The following is a 24177-nucleotide window of genomic DNA, read 5'->3' as shown; positions in this document are numbered from 1 at the left end:
TCAATCCACTAAGTAATATTTTAGGCCTGTAGCATAATTGAAAAGTTAAAGAATGATATAAAATTTTTTATGATGTTAACGATAAAAAAATGAAAAAAAACATAAAATTAAAATAAAAAATGGGCCAACGGCACGCGGTGTTCCCAAGCGGTCACCCATCCAAGTACTGACCGCGCCCAATGTTGCTTAACTTCGGTGATCGGACGAGAACCGGTGTGTTCAAAATGGTATGGTCGTTGGCAAAAGTTAAACAATATTAATTTCTATTCTACCTGCCAATAAATATATGAAAATTAGTATAAAAAAGCCCTAATAATATTGAAAAAATTAGCAAGGTGTGTGCGAGGTTGATAAAAATAATCATTACATACGCGCTTGAAAAAGATCGTAATTACATTAATAAGTTTGTAGGAATTTTTTTTTTCAATGGTTGACCATAATATCAATCCACTAAGTAATATTTTAGGCCTGTAGCATACTTGAAAAGTTAAAGAATTTTATGATATTATTAATTATAGTAATGATAAAAAAATAAAAAAAACATGAAATTAAAATAAAAAATAGGCCAACGGCACGCGGTGTTCCCAAGCGGTCACCCATCCAAGTACTGACCGCGCCCAATGTTGCTTAACTTCGGTGATCGGACGAGAACCGGTGTGTTCAACATGGTATGGTCGTTGGCAAACGCTAAACAATATTAATTTCTACTCTACCTGCCAATAAATATATGAAAATTAGTATAAAAAAGCCCTAATAATACTGAAAACATTAGCAAGGTGTAAATATTATATACCTAGTTTAACTCACTCTCCTAACTCATCTTCGCTGTCTACAGGCAGAGCGCACGACTGTGGTCGTGAAGAACCGAGGTTCGATCCCCGCTTTAACTAATTTTTTTTTTCTTTTTTTATAACTTTTAATTTTTTTTATCACATGCTACTTATAAATATGTCAATAGACAGAAAAAAAGAGAGAATGAAATGAAAAGAGAGAGAGAGAAGAATACTAGAAGTTTCACTTCTGTCTTGCGTAGGCTTGACACACCCATTTTTTTTATTTCTTGTTTTTCTGGAAATTAAGATCAACTTCAAAGTGTTTTATTGTATGAACTAGGTAAAAAGTCAAGTGAGAGTGTTTTTTCAAATTCCTTAAACAAAAAGATTGTGTTTTTTTAACTTTGAATTTTCTAAAATTTTACTTCGTTTTGATCAAAAATGTTAGTGGTTAGCTTTGCTTTTTCCATGTGAAATCAAAATATATCAATTTTTAAAGTATCAAAGTATATTTCAAACACAACCATCTAAAACATAATTTTATCTAGTTTTTAAAATGGTAATTGTCTTTACAACTCTTTAACCCTGCAGTGGTCGCGTGGACTACATATGTAATCCACTAATACTAAATCAAAAATTTCTCCAAAATGGTAAGCATTAGTTTCACGTGCCGCTAGGTACTTTTAAACGAACTATCGAGAGACGCACTCCGTGCAGCGCAAGCCGTAAATCGTGTGCGGACGTGTAACAGTAGCTCCGCAAAGATCCTGGACTACATACTGTAAAAAAGGTGCCTTTGTACAGGTGCCAAGGTAAGGGGTCTTACCCAGCGTACATTTCGGCGGTAGCTCAGGTGGTAGAGAATAGAGTTCCATATCTTCAGGTTTCAGGTCAGCTAACGGGCTTTTACACGGGGAACAAATGCCAAGTTGACCACTCCATATTCGTCAAAAGAAACACAAAATGGGAGTATGAATGTATATTCACAAGCACAATTACATTACAGATACACAAATGAGAAGGGTTATTAACATCCTAAATATTTCTAGCTGTTTGTTAGGAACAATCTCTCTCTATAGTTAAGAGTTCTGGCTGGCAAGCCTGGATGTTGACACGATTCTAATCATAAAGGCACATGTGGAGAAATGGTAATTAATCAGCTTACATGAACTGCAGGAGGAACAACACGTACATGTTGAATCACTAATATGGTGGGATATCTTCTGTATTGTACGCGCCATTGCGCGTGCTATTCTCCATCGTAAATTGTTACAAAATTAGATACTTGTTTTTAAAGTACTTGCACAAAAGTAGCCGTTTATTTGGGCGCGCTACGAGAGCGTCTTTGTTAATTGCAAAGCACACATGTTGTCAAGGCCGAGGTTAGATTTTAAGTGTGACCGTTGATGATTTCGTCAGCCAGCGTGCGCGAGCATTGTACAGTTTACCAACTTAACCGTGCGCAATGCGGACGCATGCGCACAGCGAACAATGGTGACAACTGACAACTAACTAATTTGAATTCGCGGGAGTTTTTAAACGTGTTGATTTGTTACGTGACAATACGTAGTCCGCGCGATCAATCACGTAAGTATTTTTCAAGTATGTAATATTAAAAAAAGTTAATTTTTGGAGATCGTTCGAACATAGTGTGTCTTTTGTGCGCAGAAAATGTTATAGATTAATAATTTTAAATAAATAGTTGTATTGTGATCTCAATTAGAACCAAACCTGTGATTTTTGCGCCAATTTTGAAGGATTTTTATTTATATTTTATTAATTATGAAAAAGAGGTTGTGATTTAGTTTTGTTTATTGTATCTAGTTAAAAAAACTCAACTGATTATATTTTCATAAGTAAAATAAAAATATTATGCTTAACTTTTATTTTATTTCAATTTAAAAATGGACTACGTCTGTAGTCCGCGCGACTTCTTTTGTCTCATTTAGATGCTCGACCACTGCAGGGTTAAAATGAAAAATTATATAGAATATTTAAAATAACACGTTTATTAAAAGTAATATAGAAAATATTTATAATGATTCTGACAAAAAGAGGGTAAAAACAAATTTTCACATGTCTTAGATTCATTGTGCGAATAATAATTTAATTTAATAAATATTTTTTTTGAGTTGACTATTGATGATCTGGGTCTTCTGCAATATCACATTGGTTTTTCAAGTAACTTAGACTTCTTTGAATTTTCGGTCAAAACAGAATTTTTTCCACATTCAAATAATGTATAGAATATTTTCGGCACATTCCAGAGTAGAAGTTACTCTCAGTATCGCACCACCACCATCCAGGATTGAAACATTTGCTTGAAATGGCTTTAACCGTGTTTGGTGACTAGACCTCGGTCTCACAACATACCTCACTTGGGGATGGCATAGAATTATTGGCTGGGAGGGCTCTTCTCTGTCTGTATATATACCTAACAAAAAATGTTATAATGCTTAATTTTGCATTCTACAAGAAGGATTTGCCCCTGAATGACTAACTTTGATCGTGTGGATGTATATATATATATATATATAAATATACAAAGTTAGATCCATAAGAGCAAAATTAGTCATTCGGAATGTAACTTTGCCTCACTTTCCAAAAGTATATAAATATACATCCATAAGATCAAAGTTAGTCATTCAGGGGCAAATGCTTCTTGCGAGATGCAAATTAAGCATATTCACATGTTTTTGCTTAAACTATAATAATGATTTGTGTGTTCAGATCCGTGCGCGGGCGTGAACTGCCCCGAGCCGGAGCAATGTCAGCTGGACGCAGGGCGCGTGGCCGCGTGTCGCTGCGCCGAGGCGTGCCCGCTGGAGTTCGTGCCCGTATGCGGCTCGGATGGCAAGACCTACAGCAACGAGTGTCAGGCGAGGCGTGAGGCATGCCGGAGTCGGCGAGCGCTAAGGATCATATACCGAGGCCAGTGCAGTTCTGGTAAGAATTTAAAACAAAATTGGACAGATTAACTGTGTTGGATTATTATTCATTTTGAAAATCACGCCCAGCTTGGCTTTTACATATTGTTTCAGAAGAATTTTATTTTTTGGCGAAATATTAATAAATAAGTTCTAAATTTATTATAAATTAAAAAGTAAAACTGTTTACAACAAGAGATATTTATTTACTTATTTGCAAATCTTACGATTTCGGAGTAAATTTTGGTTTTTGTTAAATGAGAGAAAATTAGAATTTGTACTGTAATAATAATGTTTTCAGGAGTGAACCCTTGCGAGAGCATCAAGTGCCTGCCCGACGAGGAGTGCAACATCAACAAGTTCGGCATCGCCAAGTGCGAGTGCGGGCCGGAGTGCGAGCCCGTCATGCGGCCAGTCTGCACGGAGGACGGGCGCACCTTCTCCTCGGACTGCGAGCTCAAGCGGTCGGCGTGCCAGTCCAAGATGCCCATTCTAATCGCGCATCCTGGGACATGCGGTAATATACATCACATTTTATAAATAATGTGAAAAATCACGAAATATATGATAAATCAGGTAAAAATATTCAGCAGCAATTCTTTAATAATAACGTATGCAAGTTGTCAAATTATGTCTGAGTTCTCGACTCATCAGTTCCAATTTAGAAAATGACAAATTTTAATAGTTTCCCGTTAGCGTTTGTCTGAATTCAATTACAATTTAGAAAACGTCGAATTAAAATAATTTTTTTTCAAAAGATTAAAGGTCCTTTAGGTAGGTATGTACGAAACTCTTTTTTTTAATTCGGAGTTTATTGAACTGAAGTTAAAATAACTCATATATTAAATCGAGCGATGGAGCATTTATAAACAAACAAAAAAGTCCTTCAGTGAAGGAGATTTCCGAGAGGTTTTGGATTCGTCGCTCTCATTAAAAAATCATACCTCCGAATTTTATAACAAAAACATATAAATTGTTTAGTGTGACTTAAAGCAACTTAATCCACCTATGATTCGTTGTCCACCTCCTTATTGTAGGTTGCATAATTTTTTTTTATACAATCATGAAAAATAAATTGGTAAAAACCATTTACCTAAATGTAGGCAGCAATGCCTCAAGGCCTAGGGCATTGAAACTTAAATGTGGGTAGCCATCGTTCGACTGGATATAGACCCTTACACAAAATCGGTATGTTTGATTACAATTTTATGGGTGTGCTGCTCCAGTAGTATGAAAATGCGCACCCAAAAGTATTGCCAATATTGTTCACCCTTATCACTGCAAATCGCGTTTACGCACAGCGGCGATTATACTTTTAGATACACACCAATCGCACAACTTTAAGTCCGTGCAGTTTGATCTTAGCTCAGCAGCATTCGGCATATTGCCTTGCGGTATCTCCGTTTGTTTCTAATATCGAAAGCTGACCCAGCATACTATCAATCTCTCAATAGCATCTCTAACATACGCCAAAAAATCACATATCCACTTCTGGTAGCATCCACCTTCGCATTGATTGTTTATATGGTTAATTCGTGACCGGTCGGTGGCCGAGTTGACATCGCGTTTGGGTACCGCCCCGGCGTAGTGTGTTCGATTCCTCGGCTGGCTAAGTCCACCATCGCAACACAAGCAATATTTGCAGCTTACTGTGGTGGTAGTAGGAGATTTTCAAATACTGTCAGGTTATTCGTAACCTGGGAAAGTTTGACTTTCTTTTAAAGTAAAAAAAAAAACTCCATTTAACTTCTCTAAAAAAATATTTTAATCAAATATATTAATGTTATTATTAAGTTCTGCAAGTATTTTAGTTTTTTATTATTGTGACAGCTATTTCGGAGTTCAAGGCCAGTTTAAAAATGATTTACATAGTTTTTTTTATAAAGTAAAATATAAATTAATCAATAAAATTACTTTCTTCACTATTTTTAATTTGATTTGTTTTAAAGAACCGAACAGCGTTTCTTGCTCATGCTGTTAAACTTCACAATTCTATTATTCACGATTTTCTATGAAAATCCAGTAAAAGTTTTCAAGCAAGATAAATCAATACATTTTTAAAATTCAAAAAAGAAAACATGTGACGACCAGAGATACCTATTATTTGCTTACTTAAGTAGATTGCTTCACACGTGTTCATATTCATTTTTAAAGGATAGGGTCGGACTCGTAAGATAAACGACACATTGAAAAAAGTTCCTACTGTTATTTTTTTTGAAAAAATACTTTACTTAGAATTTTATTAAATCACTCCCATTGTATGAGTATGGATCATAGTTGATCACCCCGGTAACCTGAGATAAAAACGAAAGACAGAAGGTGTGAACGGGAAAATGTTTGCACTATTGCAGGCATTTTCCATACCAAGGCTACCAAAGTGAAGTAAAACGCCTCGAAGCGCTTGTTTGAACCAACACGAGAATATGGACTGTGCCAAGTTTGGTTACCGAGAAAACATAAAATGATTGTAAAGGTGAAATTGTGAATGAATAAAAGAAAACAAAAGTTTGCCTTGTTTCCAGGTGAGCGGGGACCGTGCCAAGGACGCTCGTGCCAGTGGGGCGCCATGTGCGTGGAACGCGGGGGCGCAGCGCGCTGCGAGTGCCCGCAGTGTCCGGCGGAGTTCGATCCCGTGTGCGGCTCGGACGGTATCTCCTACGGCAACGAGTGCAAACTACGCCACGAGGCCTGCAAGTACAAGCGCGAAGTCACCGTGCTCTACAAAGGGCCGTGCAGTGAGTACTATTACCTGCCTACCGTAATACATACGCAATGAATTTTGATTTTTTTCGGCAACTAAACTGTTTCACTTTTGGAGCCGGATCTTATGCTTCAACGCAATTAAAAAAAACATTTTTTCTAATTTGACCTAAAAAGTTTTCGAAAAGCTAAGCTTGAAAAAATTTTGAGCATTCTTTTTGATTTACTCGAAAAGAAAGCTAAAATCAAAAAAGTTAACAAAATCGACTCCAATTTTGATTTAGATTCACCAGTTTCCCGTTTGAACTACGATTGTCCGCACCCCATGTATACATTCAATGGAAATACTAAGCTTTTTTAAAGAATTATTTCCGTAGAGAATGTCCACAGTGTACCACGATTTGAACCTACTATCGACTTGGGTTGCGGTGTTTCAAATTCGATCACATTTGAGGACAATCAAGCCGTAGATAAGCGTCATTTCGAATTTGATGAAACGCCGATTTGATCATATTGTGATCAACCGACAAGAATAAAAACATCACCGCTATTCTGACAGCTGATCCATCTTTTGATTCCATCCCAACCTTGGGCGAGATAATGTTCTAAAATAGTAGACTCGTTTAGACATTTTCTTTTGGAACAGATTTGACTTTGACTAAGAGCTGAGTAATATAGCGTACCTTTTGACAAATAATTTTCCATTGTATATGTAGTTTTTGAACTTGACGTATGCTTATGATCATTTATGGGCTATTTCAAACATTCTCCGTATTTGTCTACGGATGAATAGAGCCATAGAGACCTAATCAAGGAGAAAACGGCCTGCTGCGAGTTCCGTTTTGCCCTATTTCTTTTAACAGAGCAATCGAGCAGTGCCTTCCATTTATTTTTACAGCACTTGGCATTTTATTTGTAAATTCGTATTTATTTAATACAATTCTAACTTTACATAATTAAACTGTTCAGTTTTCTGTTTAATTAAGATGTCGGCAATGGAAAATCACCTTACAATCATTGCATTTCTTGTGCCATCTTAATTTTGAATAACATATCTGTGCTTACATATGAATATAAATTAATTTAATGACACACCCAATGATTTAGATACAAATACTATTGACACTGAAGATTCATCATTTCTTAAAAGAATCAATACTTTTCTTAAAGAATCAATTCTAAAATTGGGCAAAAGTATTATCAAACAAAGCCAAAAAATCACTAAGCGACTAATCGCTCAAACAATACCGATGCCACGACTGATGGTCCGGTATTCACGCAGCGCCAGCGGCCGGCACATTAAGAGGAACACAACACATCGCCGTTTGATTGATCTACCTTAATTGCTCTGTAACAGATGGGTGCGAGAACAAAAAGTGCGAACATTATGCCGTTTGCGAGAGCGACGGCGCTTCGGAGGCCAAGTGTTCCTGCCCGCAGAGATGCGAAGAGGGAACTGTGAGTATTTGCTTTCATTTGCTAAGTGGTTATGACAAATACGTCGTAATATTTCTCTGGCTGACTTCTAAAAACCCCAACGTCAGATATTCGTGTTTCGCGAGGCCCATGTAGAATTTGCTCTTTTTAGAGAGTATTAATTTTAAGAAAATCAATTTTATGCTGTAACATTGGCCTCCGAAAAGGGAAATTTTTTGAATTTGGAAAAACCCGAATTTGTTGACTAATATATATCGAAAAACTGACATTGGTTCTTTAATTTAGAACCAAGCTACAGATAAAGTAATGTTATTATAGATGATATTCTGCTTTTCTTTTTTTTAAAGTAGGATATTTTAATAATCAATCAAGTATGGCTATAATAACATACCTCAATCACAATAATCAATGTTATGCATGATAATATTCTTCGGCGTGGGTCCAAATCATATTTTACTACATCTTAACTATTTACTCCAGATATCTTATAGTGTTAGCTATCATATGTTTTATTTTATTAAAAATTATTATTTCTTATTCAAAAGTATCATTAAATCACTGACAGCCCTGAATTATTAAAGCCAAATTGCGATACCTGCCCAGCTATTCCAAGTAGAATTATTTTTAAAGGTAAAAATAATCTCACTACTAATTACTCTATAATAATATATTGCTAGATTATACATGTTCACAAATTACTTTTTATTTGACATATTAATATTCTGTTCAAATAAAATATTATAACCTTCTATACCTTAATAGAATTTATTTTATATTAATTACTGTATATTATCATAAACACCACATACCTCGATTTATATCAGGTCTTATACAAACCTAGTATACAAACCTATATACTTGCTCCTGATGATGTGAACATTGTTCATGAAAAATATAGAGGTTATATATATTAAAGTGATGTAAAAAATTTTTTTTGTGTATTATTCTAATAAACCTAGTATTCATTCAACTATTATTACACTAGTATATATTTCTTTTAATTATGTATTGTCTCAATGCACTGTATCACTTTCAAATAATATTTTTGTGTACACATTACTTGTTCTGTAATTTATTACTAATATTCTCACGCGTACCACTGAATGCTTATAATCCGATGTATCATTCTATTGTAAAATAAATTTTATGGCATTTAAATAAATAAATTAATTAAAATTTGTAGACGGTAATCGGTAAGACATCCCCAATGAGAATTCTGTTAGTGTGAGAAATGTGGAGATTCGCATATAGTGCAAGACTGATATTTAAGATTAAGAAAGTGACGCTTAGATGGTTTGGGTATGTGGAGCAAATGAACGAATGAGGGAGAATATGATTTGACGCCCATGCGAATGGTAGAAAAGATAGAGGATGCCCACGCTAGGACGTGAAACCTCTGATTTGGGACCTAATCGCTGGGCAACGAAGGGGGTCCTTGCTTGCTATTGTTTTATTGTTTCTTTATATTGTACCTTTTTTCACGTTAGAATTTTTAACCTCACTAGGACAAGCCTGTGTTGAGGTTAATAATTTTACAAAATAATAAAAATAACACAAAGTTTATATATTAAGAGAAAAATATTATTACATTAAGGTTACTACGAATTGGGTACCTATTTATCTAATTCCAGCCAATTCATTATATTATAATGTAGTAAACATGTTGGATGACCATGATATATAGTGATATTTGATTTGAAAAAAAAATTATTATAAACCAATTGACTCACGTAATGTTTTTAAAGAGTTTATTTACCTTCAGTTTTCAAAAGAAAAATTGTTACAAAAAACATTACACACTAAAAAGATTTGTTTGTTTTGATCAAATCATTACCCCTATTTCATACAAATACCACGGTATGTTTAGACCGTATTTCAGAAGTTCACGATTAATGGGTACAAGTTTTGTTTATATGTCATTTTTGTTTAAATAATTATCAGTATATTTAAATGTGGGTATGTTTACCGCGCCGAGGCCATCCTTGTGTGTTTTGAACCAATTGACTTAACCAAAGCACGCTTTGGAAATTTGATAAACGATCAGAACATTGATAATGTATGGTTGTAATTTGAACGACATCTTAATAATATGGTTATTCTACACCTCCAACATGATACGATACACGTTAGATGGAGTGCGTACTGGCTTATTGGTAACGGAGCCCTTACTAGCGGCAACCAATAAATTAATAATCCTCAAGTCACGAACAAACATTGATGGCAAGATAATCACTTCCTACAGCTTGTAGATAATGTTCCCCGCACTCCCACATTAAGCAGTCAATACGTTAATTATCCGACTTAATTATCAATTATAACTAACTAATATTATATAATACAATAACGGTTCGATGGGATTATTGAATATTAAGTATTGATCGCGGATACGTCAAGGCAATCAAAATAAACCACTCGCAAACGGCGCTAATCCTGGTATGGCGATGCAGTATTCATAAACAAGGTTTCGAGTGCTTGCAGGCATTGATGCCGAGAATACTAGGTGAGGTGTCTGCCGGTTAGCAAACGAATGATAGTTTCATTCATTCTTGATTTGCCCCCTCCAAATCTAATTACAACAACCCAGCTTTAGTGCAAATTTAACTCGTCAGACATTGATAACCACGCTGCAGTTCTCAGTTTAACTAATAATGCCACTGAAAGTACCGTTCCGATTTTAATGTAAAATAAACGCTAGCGAGAGGAGCTCAGCTTTGAATAATATTCTAGAAATTTTCAATTGGTACAATTTGTTTAATTACTATGGCAACATCCTCACTCTATCTTTGAAATTTCTTTTTCACATTCAAATAATTTCTTCATACTCGAATTTTATTATAGTATGAAGAAATTATATGAAATGTCAGTGCGCGGGGACCAAATTATGTGATTTCCGGTCGTTCGCCGTTAGAAAGTTGGAGGTCAAATTTCACTAATTGGAGATAAAAAGGTTGAAATTTTTTTTTCACTTCGTGTCTTATCATAATACCTACATAAATGGGGATATTGTGAATTCCATAAAATCAGTTCCAATTTCGAAAATGGCAAATTGAAATAATTTTCTGTCAAAAACATAATAATATTACAGGTTTACAATACATACATACATTGCATGTCTGGATTCTCCAAATAAACACTTCCAATTTTTAAATGCAGCTTAAATTATTCAAAGCAAAGTTATAGAGTTCGTTGTTCAGAAGCACAACCGAAATTAGTATTTTTTAATTGTGTTGAGCCATCTCGGTGCTGCCATTTTAAACCTGTGAAGCTATCGCAGCGTGCTAGTTTTTTTGAAGTGAAACTTCTTTACGCGCGTCATGCAATTTCGAGGAGTAAAACCAACTCATGACCGAAACGAAAATGCGGGACCGATTAAAGTTCATTTGATGTAGTAAAAGTTTTGAAGTAAAATATAAATGCTTCTTAGCTCATCTCGACAACTGGCGTTGGTGGTGTAATGGTCAGCATAGTTGCTTTCGAAGCAGTTGATCCGAGTTCGATTCTCGGCCATGGAATATTATTTTTTTGTTTTTAAGGAATTTTTTTTTTTTATTGGTTGACCATAATATCAATCCACTAAGTAATATTTTAGGCCTGTAGCATAATTGAAAAGTTAAAGAATGATATAAAATTTTTTATGATGTTAACGATAAAAAAATGAAAAAAAACATAAAATTAAAATAAAAAATGGGCCAACGGCACGCGGTGTTCCCAAGCGGTCACCCATCCAAGTACTGACCGCGCCCAATGTTGCTTAACTTCGGTGATCGGACGAGAACCGGTGTGTTCAAAATGGTATGGTCGTTGGCAAAAGTTAAACAATATTAATTTCTATTCTACCTGCCAATAAATATATGAAAATTAGTATAAAAAAGCCCTAATAATATTGAAAAAATTAGCAAGGTGTGTGCGAGGTTGATAAAAATAATCATTACATACGCGCTTGAAAAAGATCGTAATTACATTAATAAGTTTGTAGGAATTTTTTTTTTCAATGGTTGACCATAATATCAATCCACTAAGTAATATTTTAGGCCTGTAGCATACTTGAAAAGTTAAAGAATTTTATGATATTATTAATTATAGTAATGATAAAAAAATAAAAAAAACATGAAATTAAAATAAAAAATAGGCCAACGGCACGCGGTGTTCCCAAGCGGTCACCCATCCAAGTACTGACCGCGCCCAATGTTGCTTAACTTCGGTGATCGGACGAGAACCGGTGTGTTCAACATGGTATGGTCGTTGGCAAACGCTAAACAATATTAATTTCTACTCTACCTGCCAATAAATATATGAAAATTAGTATAAAAAAGCCCTAATAATACTGAAAACATTAGCAAGGTGTAAATATTATATACCTAGTTTAACTCACTCTCCTAACTCATCTTCGCTGTCTACAGGCAGAGCGCACGACTGTGGTCGTGAAGAACCGAGGTTCGATCCCCGCTTTAACTAATTTTTTTTTTCTTTTTTTATAACTTTTAATTTTTTTTATCACATGCTACTTATAAATATGTCAATAGACAGAAAAAAAGAGAGAATGAAATGAAAAGAGAGAGAGAGAAGAATACTAGAAGTTTCACTTCTGTCTTGCGTAGGCTTGACACACCCATTTTTTTTCTACTCTTTATTGACACTTGAAATATTATTTACGAACGTACTAAACTTAAAAACAAATTCATCTTGTTTGCAAAACACTTGACTAAGAAGGAGTAGGCAATATACATGCATTGTGGACTTGAGATTGTAAAACTTCCCAATCTTATTCCAGGAGAGGTGATTAAAAGATCAACACCAAAACACTGATACAAGCGACGCTCTCTTCAAGGAATTTAATGTACTAGATGTCCGACAGTGCTATATAAAAGAAATTGTAATCCATGTTCATAAAAATAAAAACAAAATGAAAATAGCCGAACACAAATATCAAACAAGAAGTAAGGGAAGAAATGACCTTTCCGTTCCAACAAGCAACAGAGGGGCTTATCAAAAAATATTCTCATATCTCAGTCCTAAAATATATAGTAAAATCCCCTCTCAGCTGAAACTGTGTGAATTGTCATCCTTCGGTCCAAGAGTGACAAAATGGTTGTTGGATCTAGGCAGGACTCATTCCGAAATGTTACTAAAAAATATTTTATAATTATTTATCACGAACGCCTCTATGTATCTTTATGTATCTTTTTATGTATCTTTTAAGTATCTTGGTTTTAAGATACTTATTTTATCTAGTCTTTAATCCTGTATTCGTCTAGGATAACTTGAGACCTGTAAATTTGACTGTCCTAAAGCGGGAATCCTTCTTGTTAGACAGTCAAAAGCATAAAATGTAATCAATATTATAAAAAATAAATAAATAAATAAAGACCAGGTCTTTTCAAAGTGCATATTTATTGACTGATCGTAGGAAAGTCCTATTTTAACTCGACCATTCTGCCTTCATCTGTCGGTAAATTTGTTTTACGCTCCGTTTCAAGATTGTGACTGTTTTAGAAAAGAATCTTTTTTTCAAATGTAAAATCTTCGTGTTTATTTGACTTTTTATTCGCATTATTTTCACTATTAAAGTAGATGCCTGAAGAAAGTAAAATAAAAGAAGATTAAGATAGTGACGTTTCCTTTGACAAATTGTATAATTCCTTAAATATACCTATGTGGTTTATTATTAAGTAGGTATGTAGTATGTAGGCACCTATTTATGAAGGAACTTACTTACAAATCTTAAGATTTCATAGAAAATTTTGTTTCGATTTCTTAAATAAGAGAAAGATAAAAACATATTTTTTTCAACGCGATGTCACTGAAATACTAGTAGCATGTATTTAAGTAATTGACACATTGATTTATCTACAAACATCTGATGAAGGTATGTTTCCGGCATAGTATTAATCTTAATACAATGATGGCCGATGAAACTTTAAATGATGAAACTTCATGTAGGTACTCCACGGGATTCCGTAGAGAACTTCGTAAGCTATTTAGGATCCTGACTCCCGAAATGGGTTCATATTCGCAGTCGTAAAGGCAAATCTCGTGCTTCCTACATCAATGCCTCCGAATTCCAAGTAATTATTAACAAGAATATTCCACAGAATCGATGGAATATTGGAACACATTGCAGGGTAATTAAGGCAAGTCTTGTCTAAAGGGGAAGCTGTGCGATCGAACCTACCTCGGAGATTCGACTCAATTTGGTGGATTCAATAACGTTTGCTCCCTCAACAATTCATTGGGTAGGTAGTACCTATTGATTCCCGCCTATTGAGCCATTCAATGGCTTGTCGCAAGGTAGTTCTCATTATTATATTCCCTTGAAAACAGTTCGGCGGGTTGGTATTGAAACGTGGACTGAATTGATAATTTATTTTCGCCGAAATTAAGACGCGTTCAAAAAAATTCTCCGCTTGATTTCGCGCGGAATCTAATTCATCGCCTTCAAAAATTCCTTTGAGGAGCGAAATTTTTTTAATGTTTTTTTGTAGGGCGGAAATCACTTTGAAATAATATTTAGAAATGTAAATGCCTCGACGGCATAATTTAGTGAATTCAATATTTACTTTTGTTTTCATTCCAACAGAATTGATCTTGTTTTATACAAACCCCAAACTGCTTAGTATAATCCCTGGCATTAAAATATTTATTTTAAAAAATTAGAATGGATGCATGATTAATTAATTATTAAAAATAATAATTTTTATTTTGTGTTTCCGTACAACTTCAGTTAAATGACCTATATAACTGGGATTGGAACTGATTGTGGAAACGATACTATTGTAAACGATAAAGTAACACATCTTTTCTAATGAGAATTTAATAATAAAAAAAATAATTACAGCAAATAAGTGATTGCATCAAAATTTTTGAGAGTTTGACAGATACACATTTAAAACCTTGTATTCCTCAGAAGTATGACTTAATATTTCACAAAAACGGCGCTACACAAATCAGTCAAATATTATTATTATTATATTCACGATACATTGATTAATTGCCATAACATTGTATAATCATAATTTAAAAAAATAATTATCTATCATTAAGCAAATTATTAATTACCATAACATTGTATAATCATAATTTAAAAAAAATAATTATCTATCATCAAGCAAATCGCTTTAAGTAACGGGTATGATGCCAACCTATTTGAAAATATTCTTAGTAAAAAAATCATAAATGATTAATTAGATAAATTCTTATTTAACAAATCTTTCAGCTCTAATAATATTAACGCTAATCACCAATCCCAATGGCGTAGAATCCTTTTTACAAATAACTTTTCCTCTTTAATCGTTAAAAAATTCAAACCCGAAATAAAACCCGCCTTTAACACAAATAAAAGTCTAGGTAAATACCTAATTAATACAAAATATTGTGATGACAAACTGAGCTACTCGGGCATATATAAACATAATTACCGTGATTGCTCCGCTTTTTAAATAGGAAAGACGTTTCTGAACCTCAACATAAGAATAAAAGAACATCTTAAATGCTTAAATAATTTTTTATTTTTTCTGAATTCGCTAATCAGTAATAGAAACAAATCACTATTTCGACAAATACTCTGGAAATAAAATTTTGCATAAAAATGTAATTGGAAGTAGGTTAAATAATTAAGAAGTCTTAGGAAGGGTTTGAAAGGCAAGATAGAGGGTCGCAGAGGGCCTGGTAGGAGACAAATGTCTTGGCTGCGAAATATACGAGAGTGGACCGGCATTAGAAGTGTGGAGGAGCTATTTCCGGCAGCGCAAGACAAAGATACATTTTCAAGAGTGATCGCCAACGTCGGGGGGACCTGATACGGCACATAAAGAAGAAGGAAGGGTTGTTTCATAGAATTTGAACGATTCATCAAATTTCAACGTTAATTTTCAAGTTCTGTGAAACTCTCTTTCAAATTCTGTTATTCTATCATTATGGGCCAGTTGCTTCACAGAATTGAAATAATAACAGAACGTGAACAAAGCATTCACAAAATTTGAAAATTAACTTGAAATTTGATGAATCGTTCAAATTCTGTGAAACAACCCTTCCTTAGAAATTAAGAGAGCCGCCAATAATAACTCAAACACAATTAATAATAAAATAAAAATAACTGATAGTCCCATATTTAATTTGTTCCGTTAACCTCCGCTTAAAGTGTTTTCCTCTCCCCTTACTTACCCCTTCTATAATTTGCTGTCTCCCTCTTTTCTATCTGTTTCTCTTTCTGTCCCCAATAAGATGTCCTCTTCTCCAATTATCTCTGTGTCTCATTATATTTTCTTATGTATATAATATGTGTCTGTGTGTATTTTTAATTATTTAATATAATAGCCCGGATGATTTTTTTAAAAATAAACTAATGTTTATAAGACAAGGTTTTTATGCATGGCAAAACGGATAACAAAAGGTTATATGCAATAATTACTCGCCTGAAATGTCCATACAAATTGAAAATATCCGAGTTAAAATAAATGGCGCCGACGGGAATTGAACCCGCACCTTCTGATTGCCACTAAGCTCCGTTGACTTATTCCCAACCCGCCAAATAATTCAATATGTACTAGTATTTCAATCAACAATAATTTATTTAAATATATTTTTTCACCTATAAACCGAATTAGCCCCAATGAAGCTTGTGATAAGCGAAACCTGGTTGGCTGACAGTTATTAAAACAATAAAAGGTGGTGTATTTACAAAGTGTGTTTTTTTTCATTGAATATAAATATTAAAGGGGTAAACTAGACTAGATTAGCCCGAAACTAGTGATTTCCCACTCTCTCTTTGATTGTCTTTTTCTCACTGACATATATAAATACCTTTTCACCGACATCTTAATAGAAGATGTCTCTTTTCAATTTTGCAGTTATTTTATTACACCTTTATTAAAACAATATAAATACGTGTGTAATTTCTTCAAGTTGTTTTTTTAACGATTTTTTATCGAAGTACAAGGGTAGGTCATCCCTCCTTGTACATTTAGTTAAATTCTTATCGAAGTACAAGGGTGGGTCTTCCCTCCCTGTATATTTAGCTTTATTTTTTGGTTAATTTAAAAAAAAGTAATTTATATTTGATACATCTATGGAATAGACAATACTTAATATAATCTATGGAAGGATTTGATAAGTAATTGAGAAAATATTATGCATTTTTTGTTATATTCTGGCTAGAAGCAAACCTACATCTATTTTAAGACAAACATTGATTTACACAGAGTTGAAAGAAAACTGAAATAATCAATTCATAAACATTTGTGTACTCCTAGACACCAGGTTAGTGAAATTCATAATTTTTAGTTCAAGAAATAATTTGATGTTTTATTTATTTATAGTTTAAATTTAACGTTATTTTCATAAATGATAGTTAATGAAAGTTATAGTATAATAAATATAATAATATTAAATTAGTAAACAAAACAAAAGGAACATAACAAAGTTAATGTAGAAGTATAAACATGTAATGCTGTGACCTTAAATAAATAAATAATAATAACCATTTAAATATTCACTTTCAAATAGTAGTGTGTAATCGATTTATAACAGAATTGTAGCCTGAAATTGTAGTATAATTGTCACAATAATATATACTAAGGAACCTTAATGTAATAGTAGTAACATTAAAGTGAATCAATATAAGTAAATCAGGGCTATCTAAATTCAATTATTTATCAAACTGAGCTTACTTCGGGCACAGGAATACGCCCTCAAGATACTTGTATCAGTTTATCTATGAAATGATTGTAATGAAGCTTGTTTCCAGGAATACGGCGAGGTGTGCGGCTCCAACTCGCAGACCTACCAGAGCGAGTGTCAACTGCGCACCAAAGCCTGCAGCGAGCAAATACACCTCAGCGTCCTTTACAAAGGAGATTGTGGTAAGGCTTTTGTAGCGAACATAACACATGTGCTTTGTGCAACATGCAGCGATAACTCGATCAAACTCCATCTCTCTCCACTGTCTCTCTCGGCTCTTCATATGTAAATGGACCAATTAAATTGTCTCTACAGGCGGATGTATTCATGCAATTTGATTTGGTCGGTTATAAGCCTCTTTCACTGTAAATCATAACTGGGTCACTGTAAGAGCATCATAGTCCGCTTAAAGACAAAAATGTATTAATATTGCCAATCATTTCAGTTTGCACACGATGTCGTTCGTGATGAATGATATATTTTAAGAAAATGTGTATTTTCGTAAATCTGAACACAAATGCAATATTAGAAAACGGCATGAAAAAAATCATAGTATGTGTTGAATGAGTCATCTTTTGAGACACATGCGAAATTAATTTCAAATCATTTGTCTAACTGAATTGGTGCTTTAAAACTGACCAATAAATAAAATGCTCACAAACATTACGCATTTATTTACTAAAAAAGGGTTTACTTGTGAAAATATGAAACCACACAAGAGTCCTAACTGCTCCCAGCCGTCTGAGCAAGTATCTCTCCCAGCATTTCCAATTGGGGTTTATTGTGAGGATGAAGGTAATGGTGAAGGAAAGGAGATGGAGAAGTACCTGGCTATTCAGTCTACAAATACGGCCAAAGCCATTTCAAGCAACTTTTCAATCCTGAATAGCGGTCTTACACCATCTTCCACTCTGGAACGTACATCAAATATATTTATTTTCAAATTAGTAATTATTATTAGTGGATTATTGTGAAATAACCCAAATAAATAATAATAAAAATTACTTGCATACTTGATTTGAACCCGCAACCTTCAGCTTGCTAGTCGAGAGCCTTACCCCTTGAAGACAGAGGCCATCAGATCAAGCGATAAAGCAACTACCTATACATATTAATATTTTTAAAGAAAATTACTTACTAAGTAAATATATTCGTATGTTAACATAAAATTAGTATCTAAATTATACGATAGCCTACAGTCTACACCTTGCTACTCGAGAGCCTTACCCCTCAACCACGGAGGACATCAGATCTATCGACCGAGGCAATCAGATTTGAAAATTTTATTTTATACAAGTTGAATTAGTAACTTACCAAGGGATCCCTCTAGGTATATTTGTGACTTTAGTACGTTCATCAAAAATAATTCAAATAAACCTCACGGAAAGATCGATTTATAGGCGTGCTATGCTGACTTTATCGATTATGTCGTCAAGATTTACACTTTATTTTAGAAATTTGATAGGGAAAATTCAACCGCCGGTCTGTCCAATACACCAGAGCCGCGCGTCGCATATTTTTGTGCACGGCTGCTTCACTTACGTCGTTACGATTCTGGCTTTATTTAAGGGTACTGTCTCGTCTTAAGTAAAATTCTTGTAATGTTGGTTAATTATGTTTTATTATTTTCGGTGACTTAAAACAAATTGTAATAGCTAGAACTATAATGAAATTTAAATCCAAAAAAATCCCGTCGCTTAGTTGGAAAAGCAGTTATCTGCCATTTTTTCCGTTTTATTTAAAGCTCATAAATAATTTTAGCTTACTATCAATTCTTCTGTGGTGGACGATGCAGCAAAAAAAAAATAACGGAAAAATATAATACGCGCTTACGAACGTAAAATTCTCATCTACCAAGAACATCCGTACCATGTTTGATTGTGCAAACTTGTCACGTTATCTCCCAAACTGTTATATTTATTGTAACCTACCCCCGGCCCCGGCACTGGCCCACACAGTAATAGTGTCCCCGCAGTTTGTTGTCACGCCGGACCCTTCCGGCCCGTGACACCGGCAGAATGGATGTATTGTGCACTCCCAATACGAATTGTCTCGCAGTTTTCACAGGAATAAATATTTTATCTGCCTGTTCCATTCACTGCCAACGTTTTTTTCCAACTGGTCGGTATTCTGTTCCCGTACTCAATTTTTACTGTCCTGCAAATGTATTTTATTTTTGAATATATTTTAACATTTCGTATTCGCGTTACGATTCAGACTCTTTACTCTACTGGAAGAGAATTGTTATTCAAAAACCTGCCAGGTTAATTTTGCTGTTTTTAAAAACACCTTTCACTCTCTTTCCGTTGATCGGGAGTTATTGTTTGGATTCCAAATTTTGACATATAATTAATCATTAAAATTTCGTGTATAGAAGGGGAGACCAATCCCACCGACAAAAATTCTGTTAGAATTGATTGAAATCGAACAATTCGAGATGAGTTATACTCCAATAATATCATTCGAATGCAATAAATCATGGCAAAAATATATCTACCTATTCAAATTGTTACGAATATAAAGGGCAGATATTTTTTTTAAATAATGCGATGATCCAGCTAACATATTTGGTCATTTGATATGCTAGGTAGTTAAATACTTCAGTTGAATAATTGTTAACTAGATAAACATTTCAGGTGCTTGCAAAGACGTCCAATGCAAATTTGGCGCCCGCTGTTCGGCCGGAGAGTGTATCTGCCCGCAGGAGTGCTCCTCCACGGACGCCGAGCCCGTGTGCGCCAACACCATGGTGACCTACGGAAGCGAGTGCGAGCTGCAGAAAGCGGCTTGTGAGGCCAAACCCGGCAGCCCGGCTTTGTCGGTCATCTTCTACGGAGACTGCAGGGAGAGATTCGCTGTTGTAGGGGGAGCAGGAATCAGTAAGGGCATTTGTAATTATTAATATAATTCTTGCAATCGGAAGAGTTTCTACGATACATATTAGTATCGATTTTATAATTAAATCATTTTTTTATGGCAAAAATATTTTTTACAGCAACTCAACAACCCATTTCATTCAACACCGCCTTTGAGAATGAGATAGCCCATGGTCCGACTGAACACCCCGATAAAAGCTGGACAAGCCCTGAAAAAGAAGCGTGCAAGGATATCCATTGCGACTATGAAGCCACTTGCGAACTGGGACCAGACAATTTTCCAAGATGTTCTTGCCTATTTGACTGCGCATCAGTCGCAAGCAAAGGAACAACCAAACCTGTTTGCGCTTCAGATCTAAGAATTTATCCTTCAATGTGCGCAATGAAACTGGAAGCTTGTCAGAGGCAGGAGGAACTGAGACTGAGGCCTCTAGAGTTGTGTCAAGGATTAGAGGTGAAGCCTTGTAATGGTGAAACACCTCTAGTAGACCTACTTACCGGACTTGATCTGGATTGTGGAAACGGACCAAGGAGGAAGGACTGTCCATCGGGGAGCTATTGTCACCAAACTACAAAAGTTGCAAGGTGTTGTAAGAAAGGTACGTATGTTGACTTATTTAAGCTGATACTATTGTTTTTTCCATCGATGCTTAAGTTCACTTTTTTTAATATTCATTTTTTTCCATTATTGCTTTAGTTAAAGCTCTCAGCATTGTTATAATTTACATACTTTTAATTTAGACAAAGTTCAAGAGGAGAAGAAAGGCTGCGAAGACTCGTGGTTCGGATGCTGCCCCGATAGTGCCACGGCCGCTCAGGGCCCCGAAGCTGCAGGATGCCCTAGTCAGTGCCTTTGCAATAAGCTGGGCTCCTTCTCCGAGACGTGCAGTCCAGAGAGCCAGCAGTGCGAGTGCCGGCCAGGCGTGGGCGGACTCAAGTGCGACCGCTGCGAGCCGGGTTACTGGGGACTGCCGAAGATATCAGCAGGCCATCAGGGGTGCATCCGTTAGTCTTATTTTTTTTGTCCTAATATATTCGAGTCCAAGAGGGTGCACACTGCACTTGTCGAGGTGTGCCTACTCTCACCAAATAAGATGGCGTAGTATAAAGCAAAAAAATATATTTCTGATATGAGCAATTTTACTATGTTGTTTCTTCTTGTTGCACCGATCATTTAATCTCCCCAATGCAGTTATTCACAATTAAAATATATCTTTATGATTTCATTTTATTACATTTTAGCATGTGGCTGTTCAATGTTTGGTTCAGTGAGGGAGGACTGTGAACAGATGACAGGAAGGTGCGTGTGCAAGCCAGGTATCCAAGGTCAGAAGTGTACCATTTGCACAAGCCATGACAAGATCCTGGGTCCTAATGGATGCTTTTCACGTAAGTAAAGCCCACCAATAACTTATCTTTCCTCCTATTTGTACCCTTTTGTTTGACATGATGAATGTATATAGCTATATTGTCGCTAATAATAAATTACGGGACTTAAGTACGCCCCTATACCCCATGTTTTGCTGTGGAAATCTGATGTATTTCTAAAAATGTTTGAGCATCCCATTAACAAATGATGTGGTAAATATACACTGCAGCACTTTTAGTACTGCCACTCAGTAATTTCTGCTAATTTTTCTAGCTGATGTCGTCCACTTACCGCCGACAAGTTGCAAGGACCTGAACTGCTATTTCGGAGCAGTGTGCGTTGAGCGCGGAGGGCTTGCGGTGTGCGAGTGCGCTGCTACACAGTGTCCCCCGGAGACTATGGACACTCTTATGGTCTGCGGCAGTGACGGGCAGACCTACACCTCGGAGTGCCACCTCCGGCTCCAGGCCTGCAGAACACAGACCGATATAGTCGTCCAGGCGTTCGGCATCTGCAGGGAAGAAACTGGCAGCGGGACTGACTGGCCCACTAGGAGATATACTCCAATGCATTACACCCAGCCGGACGAAGGCAATGTGCATATCTCTAAGAGCACCAGGCATCTCTTGGTGCCAGAACACGGGCCCAGGTTATTCAATCAACATAAGGATAATGAGAACTTGATGACGTATCATAAGACTGCGCTTGGAGCGGAAGTCGTATTGGATATGAATAATTATTTGGGGAAAAGTACCGGATACGACAAAGGTTAGAAGTATTAACTAACCGATTTATTTAATTTTAATTTAAAATATGCAAATGTGGGTATTAAATGAAATATAGGTAAAAAAATGTATTCATAGTACAGTGTGTGGCGCGGGAACTTCTCTTTTATTCTAAAACTGATGGTAGAGGACTCATGAACTCATGAGTATTGGATATCCACCAACAAATGTTATTTATTAAAGGGCGAAGAGCAGGATATATTTAAAAAAAGTATTGGAGACATCATTTTTTCTTTTTATTCACGTATGTACAATGTACATTTAAAGTTTTTTTAAATTGTCTTGTAAATAATACCTTAGGGGTGGCCAATACATTTGGAGATTCGAAATCGAATGTTTCGGTCCACTTTGTCCAGCATGTTTGTGTTGGCAATAGCAGCATGAATATTGATCTTCAGCTCACACAGAGTCTTTGGACGATTGGTATACACCAAAGATTTAAGATATCCCCATAAAAAAATAATCGCAGGGTGCTCAATCCGGCGAGAGTGCTGGCCACTGAAGATCGCCCCTCAAAGAGATGAGACGTTCGGGGAAGTGTTCGCGCAAGAGAGTCATTGACGTTTGTGCTGTGAAAACCGTGGCGCCATCTTGTTGGAATCACATATTCCTCACATCCACTTTTTTAAGCTTTTTCGAACCACCCTGTGTTTCGTTTCATACAAGCTTGACGGAAAAAACTCACTTTGGAATTCTTGAGAAATTACGTCATGAGGATATTAACAGGTAGTTAGTGTGACAAATGATTTTTTAATTGGGGTAATTAATGCACGGATTGACTCATACCAGGGCTCCAAAGTCAGGTAAATTAGTTCATGAATTATCAGTTGCTTTTATTCGCATCTTTTCGCGCGAGCTGTGAGGTTGTTTAAGTGTTGAGAGTGTATTGTTTTGGTTATAAAAAAAATGAAGGATACTTTGGAAGGTATGTAGTATGTTTTTATGGTAAAATTTTAATACAAAACCTTATAGTTTTTTTTTAAATAATGTTTAACTTGGGTATTTTTTTGTGGTTTAAAAATATTAAATTTTTAACTTCTCGAGAATTTATTTCGGATAAAGTATCAATAAGGTTCCGTGATTTTTTTTTTGGTAGAATGAACAATTAATTTCCTAATCAAATCAGTTTCGATAATTTTGCTCATAAATGATCACCAATCATATTTTGTCATTTCACAGGCATCACATACCAGATTTTCAGGCAGGAATTGTTCGAGACATGGAGAAGTTTACCCAAGAAAGAAAGGTTTCAGGGAATATATAATCATATTTTAAGTAAATTAGAACGTCGAAATCTCTGTGCAAGCAGTGAAAAAAGAATAAAAAGCCAAGTACAGTTAATATCTTTGAATATAACCAAAAAGTGGATCGCAGCCTCCCGGATTCTCGAAAGATTTGTTGTTAAATTAACAAAACTCAAATTCTGGCAAGTCAGAGGAGATGCAAATAAACTAATTTTAAGTACTAGGAAAAAAGAATCACAGGAATGGTTTAAAATTGAAATGGGATTAATTGTAGATAAGCCAAAACCTGGGTTTGGCAACACCAATGATGGTAATGCGGCAAGGTGGTTTTTTCGAGAGCACGAAAAGAGTGCCGAGATAACGGTATAGATGCGGGACTCATGAGGTTTTG

The 24177-nt window shown here is 35.3% G+C and overlaps 1 protein-coding gene and 4 non-coding genes across 7 annotated transcripts in view; 1 reads left to right on the top strand and 4 right to left on the bottom strand.

Moving 5' to 3' along the window:
- LOC149424825 (agrin-like) overlaps positions 1 to 24177 on the top strand; it is a 236183-nt gene that overhangs the window by 193684 nt on the left and 18322 nt on the right. For all 3 annotated transcript variants that reach the window (XM_089650820.1, XM_089650819.1, XM_089650821.1), the window contains 10 exons: positions 3504 to 3719; positions 4002 to 4217; positions 6223 to 6435; positions 7758 to 7858; positions 17580 to 17694; positions 20149 to 20391; positions 20508 to 20987; positions 21130 to 21393; positions 21631 to 21777; positions 22031 to 22525. In XM_089650820.1, coding sequence (XP_089506946.1) covers positions 3504 to 3719; positions 4002 to 4217; positions 6223 to 6435; positions 7758 to 7858; positions 17580 to 17694; positions 20149 to 20391; positions 20508 to 20987; positions 21130 to 21393; positions 21631 to 21777; positions 22031 to 22525 — 2490 coding nt within the window. The remainder of the gene's footprint in view (positions 1 to 3503; positions 3720 to 4001; positions 4218 to 6222; positions 6436 to 7757; positions 7859 to 17579; positions 17695 to 20148; positions 20392 to 20507; positions 20988 to 21129; positions 21394 to 21630; positions 21778 to 22030; positions 22526 to 24177) is intronic.
- Positions 123 to 241, bottom strand: LOC149424829 (5S ribosomal RNA). Its single transcript, XR_016305703.1, has one exon. It is a non-coding gene; the product is annotated as a 5S ribosomal RNA (ribosomal RNA).
- LOC149424828 (5S ribosomal RNA) lies at positions 564 to 682 on the bottom strand. Its single transcript, XR_016305723.1, has one exon. It is a non-coding gene; the product is annotated as a 5S ribosomal RNA (ribosomal RNA).
- Positions 11525 to 11643, bottom strand: LOC149424827 (5S ribosomal RNA). Its single transcript, XR_016305702.1, has one exon. It is a non-coding gene; the product is annotated as a 5S ribosomal RNA (ribosomal RNA).
- On the bottom strand, positions 11966 to 12084 carry LOC149424826 (5S ribosomal RNA). The gene has a single exon (XR_016305718.1). It is a non-coding gene; the product is annotated as a 5S ribosomal RNA (ribosomal RNA).

The sequence above is a fragment of the Hesperophylax consimilis genome, chromosome 3, assembly GCF_061612785.1.
Source record: "Hesperophylax consimilis isolate HC1 chromosome 3, BYU_Hcon_1.0, whole genome shotgun sequence".
Lineage (NCBI taxonomy): Eukaryota > Metazoa > Arthropoda > Insecta > Trichoptera > Limnephilidae > Hesperophylax > Hesperophylax consimilis.
Note: the sequence above shows the minus strand (reverse complement) of the source record. Positions and strands in the feature narration are given on the sequence as shown.